Source organism: Physeter macrocephalus, chromosome 16, assembly GCF_002837175.3.
Source record: "Physeter macrocephalus isolate SW-GA chromosome 16, ASM283717v5, whole genome shotgun sequence".
NCBI lineage: Eukaryota > Metazoa > Chordata > Mammalia > Artiodactyla > Physeteridae > Physeter > Physeter macrocephalus.
The window spans coordinates 13,442,491-13,453,564 of record NC_041229.1 but is presented as its reverse complement, the minus strand read 5'-3'; the positions used below and the strand labels follow the sequence as shown (position 1 = coordinate 13,453,564).

Sequence of the window (11,074 nt, the reverse complement as noted above, 5' to 3'; positions counted from 1 at the left end):
GGGACAATTAAGCTTTATTTTTCATATATATATACACATATATAAAAAGGAAACAATTTGCAAATTTACAACCTAACAAAACCATATATATACACACACACGTGCGCACAGACACACACAGAGACATACATACCCCAAAGCTCTAGCCAGGCCCGTTTCTCATCTCCAAGTACCATTCTCCCATTAGGGCCTTTCTTCTAAGGTCTAGGCCCATTAGCTCAGGCTGTAGAAGTCTGGTGCTAATATAACTTTACAGCCTTAACCCCTCGTAAAGGACAGTCTGGACCTCATCTCCAACCCCTACCCCCAGCATTCAGTCTTACGTGATTCCTTGAGAGGGTAGGGGAGCCAAATGAATGTGGGGGCTCGGGCCCAATCGCCTTAACTCTGGAAAGCGGCACCCAGCTTCCTTACTGCAGGGACAATGAGATACACCCAGGATACTTTTTAAGGAACGACACCAGGTCCTGACTTCTGCCCAGAGAAAGAAAAGAGTGTCGCAAAGGGGACTCCAGAGGCAGGCAGGCAGGGAGGCCACTGCTTCTAGATGCTGCTGGGGTCTCTCCAGAACTGGTGTGAGCAACGTACTTCACCAGCAGAGAGAGGCCTGGGCTCACTGCATTCTTACTTCAGTGATACAGCTGAATTATGAAGCCAGCCCTGGAGCAGTGGAGCAGGAAATCAGCTCAAGATAAATAGGCTACCTAATTCGGCTGCTGGTAGAAGACAGGTATTTACATCCATAATATGTGTAAAGAGAAAACGAGTTCTGCAAGAAACTCTCCTATGCGCTTCTGGGATACCGAGGCCCCCTCCTCGCCATGAGCATCACTCAACAAATTGAGACGGTGGTGGACAGGTCCCTGAAGAGGGGGCCTCCAGGGCCACGTGAGGTCCTTCTCAGGACAGCTCTGGTCCTAGCCCCATGTGCCCTCTGAAATGGGGTCTGCAGGAGAGCTGGAGGGGGATCTTCTCTGTAGTCCACTTTTAGAGGCTTTGGTGACCATCCTGAGTGCTGGGGAGGAAGGTGAGCAGGGAACAGGAAATGTTCCAGGCAGGGGAGGGAGCGACGTGTGATTCGGTGGGCTAGTGCCTCAGATCGATGTATTTCTCTCCCTAAAGATGGGTGAAGAGCAGAAGTGAGGGGGGTGTTCGGAGACACTGACCAGGGTTTAGGGTGTGAGCGCTAAGAGAGAGGAGGGACCAAAGCCACAGCTGATGAACTAGGTGCAGCCGCCTGGAGGGAAGAAGCCGGGGAGGGGGTGGAGATGGCAAGGCAGGGAATAAGAGATGAGGCCCCCGAATCGCACTGGGCCACACTTCACACCTAGTGACGTGAGCCGCCAGCGCTATTCAGGAAATGGTGATGGGACGGGGTCTTGTTCTCAGTCCTGGCAGCTACCCTCTCTCGGGGTCCCTCAGCCACCTGCCTGGCCCTACCGTCTGTGCGTGGTGTTAGGAAGGCAAGATGGGGCCGGCTCCCCATCTCCAACAGGGAAGGATGAAGGATAAAGTTAGTGTTCAGCAACCGTCAGCCCCTGCCGCTCCCAGCGCCTGAAGATGTGTCAGGCTCTGGCCACAGGAACTGCCTCCTACCTGGTCTCCTGGAGCCCTCTTGTCACCGTTGCTGCCCTGAAGGAGGCCCATCTCTTCTGGGAGCTTATCTGACTTAACTTCAACTACAAATTCGCCCTTACGAGACGGGGGCAGCGTGCTGGGAGGAGGGAGGGAGGCAAGAGGTTGGCAACTCGGGGGCAAGGGAAGGGGGGCTGTTGGGGGGGACGTGGGACTGGGTACTGAAGGGCTCTTAGGTGCTCTGGGCCGGCTCAGGGAAGGGCGACAGGGGTGAGAGGGAGGAGGTGTGGTGGATGGAAGCTGGGCAGTGGCGGTGAAGCGGGGAGCGCTCAGACCCAGGGTCCCCCTCCTGCTCCTAACGGCTGAGTGGGCACAGGGGCCAGCAGGGGAACATCCCTGAGGAGGCAACAAGCTGGCAGCGTGAGATGGGGCGGGGCGCGGGGTGCCAGGTGCCGTGCTCACATCTCTTGTTTGCCTGACCGTCCGCACGGCAGCTTGCCCTTCTTGTAGAAGAAATAGAGGACAGCGCCCAGCACAGCCAGGACCAGGACACACACGGTCACGGCCACGATGACCACACCCTTGCTTTCGGGCTCTGTCAGCTTTTTCTCTGTCCCAAAGAGACACCCCGAGTCACTCCCTGCCCCAGGCTGCCATGTTACCATCGCGGCCCAGCCCAGGGCCGATGGAAGATGGGCCGCTGATCGCTTTTCTCGACAGAGCTCCCCTGGGCTCCCGGTCAGGGCAGAGTGGGGATGCCCTGGCACAGCCCTGCTCCCGATCCAGCCCGGCTCACCTGTGGACGTGCTGTTGGCTCTGGCGTAGGGACTGACGGTGGAGGTGCTGAGGCTAGTGGTTCTGTTGGAGTCTGGGGGGAAAGAGGTTAAACGGATGGGGGGGTGGGGCGTGGGACAGGAGTGTGCCCTGCTTGGGCTTGCCCCCGCCCCACTCTGCAGGACCAAGCCCTTACCCAGCTCCAGGATAATGACGGTGGTGTTTCTGCCCAGGGAGTTGGAGGCCACGCACTCAGCACCTGTCTCCAACAGCTCTGGGGTCACAAGGACACTCAGGACGCTCAGGACACTCTGTGGATCTTGGTCCTGTTCGCTGGCCTACAAGGAAGGAGACGCAGTTCAGGGGTGGGGAGGATGCCGGGTCGTGGCAGCAGAGCCCGCGCAGGGATGGATGAGAGCCTGGGAGGCTGCCATGTGCCTGCTCACCGCGCCGTCGACGCTCCAGACGATGCTGGGCCGAGGATGCCCTGATGCTTCACAGGACAGATTCAGCACTGAGTTCTCCTTCACCCACATCTTCCTCTCCCTTAGTGCCATCCACGGGGACCCTGTGGGAGGGCGGGCAAGGGTGAGACAGCAAACTCCGCCAGCCTGCCACCCCCTCCCCACCAGAGCCCCCCAGGGCAGCGGGTGGCTTTCGGTCCCCAAAGAGCTTGAAACCACCCAACTCAAGGTGGCTTCAAGGGGCCGCCTGACCTCTGCCTAGGGCCTCACCAAAAATGGCCACGTTGACGAGCTGGGTGCGGTTCAGGCCGGGAACGCTGGGCACAGATGCCACGCAGCGGTAGCCTCCCCCTGCCTCCCGTTTCAGGTTGCGTAATGGGAGCACAGGCCCCTTTGCCAACACCTTGCCTGTCTGGGGTGAGAGATGGGTCAGAGGTCACTCCTAGGCCCACCCACCCCACAGCCCCTTGCCCCGGAGACCTGAGCCCACCTGGGTACCTTTTCTCTCAGCCACTGGAACTCAAGGTCCTGGTTACTCTCTGCCTCACAGGTCAGGGTGAGGCTGCTGCCCTCCTGGGTCTCGGGGGCTGCGGGGCTCACCCGGACTTCAGACACATCTGGGGATGCAGCAATCGTGTCAGGCAGGACAGGGCGGGGCAAATTCCTTCTCGCCCCAGCCTGGTCCCCCTGTCCTGGGCCCCAGCCCCTCACAGTTCACCACCAGCTCCTGTTGGTCGCTCAGCAGCGATGCCGTGGTTTCCAAGTCCAGGCCCTGACATTCGTAGAGGCCGCTATGCTCCTTCTGGGCTGGCTCCAAGACCAGGACCCCGTTGTCATCGGTCCTCTCTTCCTCCATCTCCCTGGTGCTGAGGTTCTGGGGGAGGACAGAGGCGTGATCAGAGTGCACCTCCAGCCACTCCTGCATGCCCACCTGCACCCAGAACAGAGGCCCCCGCACCTGCTTGCTGATGCTGAAGTGGGGCGGGGGGTTGCCATCAGCCAAACACCTGATTTCCACGCGGTCCCCCTCCTTCAGCATCCCCTCAGGCTCCACTTCCAGCCACACTCTCTCTGCCGGGTCTGCACAGGCAAAGGGGGCAGCTCTCAGCCCAAGAGCTAGCAGGACCCAGCCCCACTGCGATGGGTCGGTACTCACAGAAAACAGGGACAGTGACCTCCCTAGATTCCTTCATGTGGTTCCCACTGGGCAGCCGATAGCTGAGCTCGCAGTAAAACTGGGCATCTTTGTCCTCCTTGGTCAGCTGTGCCTTCAGAACGCTCCTCAAGGTGTACAGACCGCTCGACTCCACGATCTGGGACGACTGGATGTGGACCCCTGGGCAGGGAGGAAGGGGAGAAGGTCTCGGCCTCAGCTCCGCCTCCAACCCCGCCCTATGATCTCCTGGGTCCGGGGAATGGCAGGGGACCCCCTGTGGAGGGCCAGGTACCAATGCCAGCTGCGGCCCTTCAACCCAGCAGTTTCCTGCTCGAAACTTACCCCAGACAAACACACATAGGCAGGCACACATACAAGGATGTGTGCAAATACTGCTGCAGGGATTTAAAAAAAAAAGGAAATGAGAAAACACTCTGCACATCCACTAATGGGAACGAATGGTTAGCTAGACTATATTATATACACCGTGTGAAATGCCGGCAGTAGGTAAACGATCAGGTAGATCTAAATAGAGTGACCTGGAAAGATTTCCAAGACTTGTTGTCAAAAGGAAAACAAGGTTGTGTAACAATGTGTAGCGCACAGTGCCATTCAGATCAGGGTTTCTCGACCTCAGCGCCACTGACGTTTGGGTCTGGATACGCCCTGTGCCCTGGAGGATGTTTACAGCATCCCTGGCCTCTACCCCCTAGAGGCCAGTAGCACCTATCCATTTGCGACAACCCAAAATAATTCCAGACACTGCCAAGTGTTCCGGAGGGGAGCAAAATCACCCCTAGCTGAGGACCACTGATTTAGATAATAAAAAACAAAAGCCTATATAGTCCTAGATATATTTACATGTGTGAGTAAGTACCTAGAAGTAGGCTTGAAATCAAGGCTTGCATCAGTGTGAATACATACACACTGATAGCAGAGCTATTTCTGGGAGTGGGTCTGGGGTAGGAGGGAAATTTTCCTTCTAGATTTTCCATAGTTTGAATTCTTATGAGAATATTTTCAAGGATCACTTGTGTACTTTAAAAAAAAGTAAAATAGGGACTTCCCTGGTGGTCCAGTGGTTAAGACTCTGTGCTCCCAATGCAGGGGGCACGGGTTCGATCCCTGGTCGGGGAGCTAAGATCCCGCGTGCTGCGTGGTGTGGCCAAAAAAAAAGTAAAATAAAATGCAAGGTGGTCCCCATATTGTGCCACAAGCATGGCTTTTAAGGGCAGAGAGGATGACTTACGGTTCTTCTCCTCCTTCAGGGACTGGCTGTTCTTGTACCAGGTGACTTGAGGAAGGGGGTACCCATTCCTCCCCACACAGGTGGCAACCTAAGGAGGACAGGGTGTGAGTCTCCCTGCCTCTGCGACCCCGCCAAGCGCACCTTAGCTCCTGCCTACCCGCCGACCACCCCGGCAGATCTCACCTCCCCAGGCTCCTCACTGTTCACAGAAATGCCCAAGGCATTGACCTGGATGAGTGGCTCCTCCGGAGCTTCTACAAGGGAGAGAAATGGGGAGGGGCATGGGACCACCACTTCCGACGCCCCACGCTGCCCACAAGGCACGGACAGGGCACTCACTGTAGACACGGAGCTGGATCCGGTGCTCCTGGGACCGGGGGCGCTTGCCCTGGCACAGGAAGATGCGCTCATCGTGGGGGGTGATGCCTGTTAGGACCAGAGTAGTCCCTTTGTCCTGGAGGCTGAGCCGACTCTGGTACTCCCCAGGTTCGCTCTGGCCCTGGCCCTGACGCACGCGGAAGATGAGTGTTGGCTTCTCCTTGTGGACCTAAGGGGAGGTGGCAGGGAGGGGGTGAGCGTCCTGGGGCTACATGAAGGGCAGAGCCTCCCGCCCCTGCTGCCCTCTCTGAGGCCCAAGCACTCACAGAAAACCAGTCCGCGTGGCTGAAGTTGCCCTGGGAGTGGGAGGGGCCACATCTCAGAAGGGCAGTGCCGCCCACTTCCACCTCCACCTGCTCCGGCTCGGGCTGCTCAGCCTCTCCAGGCACACCTGGCGGGGAGGGGGTGGGGGAGGAGCTGTGTCGGGTCCAGCTGCTCTCCGTGCCCTGCACTCACACCCGCTCGCCGCAGCTGCTCTTCCTGCCACTTCGAGGGTCTGAAGGGCACTGTCCTCTCCTACCCCTCAACCACTCTTTACCCCCCAACCCTGGGCCAGCCCTCTCCCGGTTCAAGGGAGCTGGGGATGGACATTTCTGGTCATTGGAGCAGAGACCCTGAGCACCAGAAACCTCCCAGATGAGGCTGGCAGAGGGGCAACCCAGGCTCTGGGCCAAGAGGAAGGCCCCTTCCTTCCAGGCTCCCTCCTCCCCGGGTGAGCTCAGAGTGTGGGAATGCAAGGCATGTGCCAGGCCGGGGCACACTGGCCCTTTTTGTCCCCACACCCAGAGGAAGACACCTCTACCCTTTGCCCCCCCACACCCCCTCCCCAAATCCCCCATAAAACCCAAAGGGCAACCCTGGCCAGGAGGCCCTTATTTCATACTCCTTAAGCAGCACCGCCGTGAACATCCAACACTCTCAGGGGACCCCATCCTGGGAGTCTTGTGAGTATGGAGGGGTCAGAGTCATGGAGGGGGCCAGAATCTCTCCCCGGGGTCAGGGCAGGGGTCAGGGCAAGGGCCCGGCAGTGGGCAGGAGTGACATCAGTGGTGCTAGTGTGCTGCCCGCCCTGCGAGGAGGTGATGTCACTCCATACCATCTGGCTGGACTCGGGTGCCTGGGTGGTTGGCCTGGGCTGGCTCCCAGATAACAAGGGCAGATGGAGTGGTCTTCAACCCAGAGCAAAAGCTTCACACCCCTGACTCCGTTTCCCCAGAGCTAGAAGAGCAGGGCCGGGTGGGGCTGGACCTTCTGCAGCGGGTGGAGCCCGATTTAGCCCTTTCCCCAGAAGGGATTGGAAGGCAGCAGCTAAGGGGTACCCCAGGGACACCGTCGGCATGGGCACGAGGCCATCAAGTTGGGTATTGCCTAGACCTCTCCTTCCCCAGCCAGGCAGCGGCTGGAGCCCGGGAAAGGGAGCCAAGAGAAACAAGCGACACCGTTGCGGGCCATACAAGGGCAGCGTGAAGCCGGGAGCGCCCGGCTCCTAGGCAGTTCCAGAGAAAAACTCCGAGGTGCAGGGGCGCATTTCCCACCTGAACGTGGTCCCATTCCGGGAGGTGTAACAAGTCTGGGGCACTTCCACTCTGGTAATCCTCGATCCCTCGTCCCTGCCACCTGTGATCCCGTCACCCAGGTAGGTGCGAGGCGACCCACACCGCCCTCCAGGCTTTGCCAACGCCCTGCCGGGGTGGGAGCCGCCGTTCCTCCCCATCTCGCTCACCTCCAGCCTGGCTCGAAGCCCAGGCGGGAGAGGGAGGGGTCGGCGCACCCCTCCAGCTAAGAAAGCTGCCTTTCCCAGCAACAGGCGGGCGCGGGATTCAGGATTTGGGGATGCGCTGTAGAGGCGCCTCCCGCCAAGGCTCCAATCACGGGCCCCCCAGAGAAAGCACCTGAGGAAAAGCTCTCACCAGCGGCCCCAGGGACTTGGCTCCACCGCTTCCCGCTCCAGGCAGCAGCCCCCTCCCCGCCTCCCCAGTTCTGCTCCCGAGATGGTCTGGAATAGAGGCTGCAAACTGGCTCCAAAGAAGAGTTGCACGCGCGCAACGCGCCGGGTGCCTGGGACCCGGAGAAGAGGAGCGCACGACTCAGCGCAAAGCCCCGGCCCCCGCCACGATGCCAGCTCTCCTCCCGGGCACGCTCCGCCGAAGACTGCCGGGCCGCGCCGTTGGGGGCGCAGGCCCACCCCAGCGAGCTCACTCACCCGCGGCGCGGCGACAGCAGCAGCAGGCGGCGATCAGGAAGGCGCAGATGAGCCCGGACCGTTCCATGCTTCCCGGCCGGAGGGCGAGAGCGAAGTGAGGGAGCTCGCAGCTGCCGGGGGCTGACGTCAGGGGGGCGGGGGAGGGGGCCAGAGCGCCGGGGCCGGCCCGCCACGCCCCGCGCAGCCCACCCCCTCCCCACGCCCCCGCCCCGCGCGCCGCAGCCCTAGGGGGCGGGCCCGGCGCCGAGATGCCCGGAGCTGCGCCGCGGAGCCGCGCGGCGCGGTGAGGGGGGTAGGCCAGAGCCTTCCTCCCAGCCCCCAGCTGGGGAACGGAGAGGGGGCGGTGACAGGTGTCTCCGGGCCGGACTGCCTGGCCGAGGCGGCAACGAGGAGAAGCTGGCCCGGATTCCCGGAGTCCCGCCGGGTCAGACCCCCGCCGCGCTCACTCCTGCTCAGCCCCAGCCAGCCCGTGTAGCCCTGGGGGACCTCCTGGCGGGGGAGCCGCCGAGCAGGTTCTTGGTGTCCCTGATGGGGGCCTCCCTCCCATTTAGGCTCCTCTCCCCGCCTCCTCCTCCACCCCGCCGGACCCCTGCCACAGAGAAAATCAGCCTTCCCAGAACGATTGCACCACTGCAGCTGCTGCCGGCCTGGCACTGCCCCCAGGCCTGGCAGTCCTGGCAGCTCTGAGGGAAGAACACTGAGCCGGGGCCCACAGACCCAGAGGCACCTGTACTGGGGAGTGGAGACGGCGTTCTAAGGACGGCCCCTTCAACCCCAGCCCCTGCAAGGCCGTCTTTGACTAGAGGAAGGAGGGAGGGGCTGGATTCATAGGCCCAAGGTTGTCACACTTGTCCAAGCCCAGATCTTGAGAATTCTGCTCCTGCCCTCTTCACTCACTGAGCCCAGCCTGGACTCACTTTCCTCTTGCCTGAATGAAGAAAAGAGGGGGAAGAAAGAGTTAACGGGTGCAGGTCTCCAGCTTGACCCCCAGCACCTGTTGCAGTTCCTGAGGGTTGAAAGGACCCCCTGCAGCAGGGCTCCGCCCCCCTCCACCAAGCCCTCTAAGCTCACCTATGGCTTATGGCTCAGCAGCTGGGGGTAGGGGTTTGGAGGAGGAATCAGAACTGACTTCAGGCTGCCCTGCCTGAGTGGGATCTGCCACACAGTGAGGTGAGGGGGACCCTGCAGCTCCTCTTATTCCCAAACCCTGCCTGGGTCTTCTGGCCTCTTGAACTAAGGCCCTGGCAAGTGAGACGGACTTGCCTCATAGAGACCCCAAGCACCGTGGCCCTGGGAAAGGGGTCCACATCAGCGGGGACTCCTTCAACAGGGAGGATCAAAAGGGGGCCTGGATTTGGGGTAGAGTCCTGTCACCAGGCAGGCAGCCTTGCTGCTGGTTGGGGGAGGAGCAGGGTGAGGCAGCAAATGCCAGAGATGGGCAGGTGACTTGAGAGGATGCTCTGGGATGGCGTTTTGATGACGTGGAAATGACTCTCAAACCACATCAGCCTCTTCTTTCAGAACCTTGCTGACCCCCTCCTCACCTCCATTAGTTTCCAGCCAGAGGCCATGCCCGGCGGCCGGCCAGGCCAGAGACCTGGAGCCTGAGGGAGGCCGAGAAGGGGGAGGGGGTGGGGGGGAAACAAGAGGAGAGTGGTGCTTCCCCATCCCCCAGAGTGAAGGTATGGACTGGCCCAGGGCCCAGAATGGAATGGATGCGTTTGTTTGTCTGCAGGGGCAGGAGTGGGAACGGCTGAAGGATGCTGTTTGCCCTGGCAAGCTCAGAGCTGGGCATGCTGCTCTGCTTCCCTGCCCCCACCCCCTTCCCTTCACTTAACACCATTAACTAATCATTCTCCTCTCTCTGGCCTGAAAGCAAAGCCAGCTAACCACCAAGGACGGTCAGTTCTTAATTCTTCTTCCGTCCTGAGGCGAGTGGATCTAGGTGGGGGTGGAGAAGCTGCCTCTGCAGTGAAGGGGAAATGAGGTTAGAGCCCAGGGTGACATCCGTGCCCTGCACGTCCCCACCAAGGAAGCACAAAGACTGTCCTTTAAGTAAGCCAGTAGCTTGGGGCGATCTGGGCTGCCAGAGGTCAGGGGGCAGACAACTCCAGGACAGCTTCACCAGGGGGGCACACTAGGATTCCAAACCAGAAAGAGGTCAGGACTTTGGAGAGGACTCAGAGGGGACCGGAGACAGAAGAAAGGGGAGTGACGGCAGCACAGGGTGAAGAGCAGAAGGCGGAGGGGCTCAACCCTCCAACTCCTCCAAGATGCCAGAAGACAGAGCTTCAGCAATCGCAGGAAAGAGAGAAGGCGGTAGGGGAAGAACTTGCGGTGAGAGAGGATGGAGGTCCAGCAGAAGGGGAGATCAAGGAGGCTGAGCGGGCCTTCCGTCGGCAGATACTCTTGCACCTGGACTGGGGTAGAGGCAGCCTCGCCCAGATGCAGGCCAAGATCAGAAGAGCCTCAGGCCAGAGTCCTAATGCCCTGCCTCATTTCTCTCCGGAAGGAAAGGGTAGGAAGGCTGCCTTCCCCCACCCCCATGGTAGACCCAGGCTACTCAGACACGAGGGGATTCGCGGTGCAGAATGCCCTCGGTGTGTCTCACGGGCATAGGTCTGACCACAGGCAGAGAAACTGAGGCTGGGTAGGGTGGTGGCCGCGGTCTGGGTCCCTCAGCTCCCATCTCCAGGGTGAGCGGGGGCTTTCATTTCATTGTGTCCCCCACCCCGGTGGAGTTGGAGGTCAAAAGACAAGGCTGGGCCTGCCCCTGGGGGCTTGCTGGGGTGAGATTAAACCCAGGGGCTCTCTCTCTCTCTCTCTCTCTCTCTCTCTCTCTCTCTCTCTCTCTCTCTCTCTCTCTCATAGTGGGTACAGTGGTCTCCCACTCACCCCTCTGGTGGAGGGGCCTTGACCAGGAGGATGTGAGGAGGGCGGATTGGGCGGAGGAAGGAAGCTTAGAAGGACAAGCTTAAAGCTGCAGTGAGAAGGAGCTGCGGGTGGAGGGGCGGGTCAGCAATGTCAGCCATAACCAAGGCTGGGCGTCCCCCACCCACCCCCGGCCTGGCTGGAAAGCAGGGTTCGGTCTGAGTCTTTGGAGGGGAGGAAGGAGAATTTTTCCAGAGTGGGGATCTGAGCTGGGAGAAGACTGCGCTGAGGGAGCGAAAAACTGGGTAGGAGGAGGGTTGGGGGGCAGCTGCTGCTGAGGACATCAGCGGGCCAGGAAACCGGATACTGCGGGGCTGGGTGGGAGATGCTGGGGAAGAGGTTGA

General features: G+C 60.3%; 1 protein-coding gene across 2 annotated transcripts; it reads right to left on the bottom strand.

Annotated features, from left to right (window-relative positions):
* Nucleotides 1-3: 3 nt before the first annotated feature.
* MCAM (melanoma cell adhesion molecule) lies at nt 4-7,884 on the bottom strand. Of its 2 annotated transcripts, XM_024131317.2 has the most exons (16): nt 7,800-7,884; nt 5,863-5,987; nt 5,558-5,765; nt 5,402-5,472; nt 5,219-5,306; nt 3,970-4,149; nt 3,772-3,893; nt 3,525-3,687; nt 3,312-3,430; nt 3,084-3,225; nt 2,796-2,917; nt 2,546-2,687; nt 2,372-2,443; nt 2,038-2,185; nt 1,597-1,714; nt 4-1,116 (listed from the first exon to the last, which is right to left on the bottom strand). In XM_024131317.2, exons 1-16 carry the CDS (start codon nt 7,864-7,866, stop codon nt 1,087-1,089), a joined length of 1,917 nt encoding a protein of 638 aa, XP_023987085.1. In that variant the 5' UTR covers nt 7,867-7,884; the 3' UTR covers nt 4-1,086. The 2 variants fall into 2 exon arrangements, with proteins under 2 accessions (XP_023987085.1, XP_028357457.1); XM_028501656.2 differs by lacking the exon at nt 1,597-1,714 and having other exon boundaries at nt 7,800-7,881.
* Between the last annotated feature and the right edge of the window lie 3,190 nt (nt 7,885-11,074).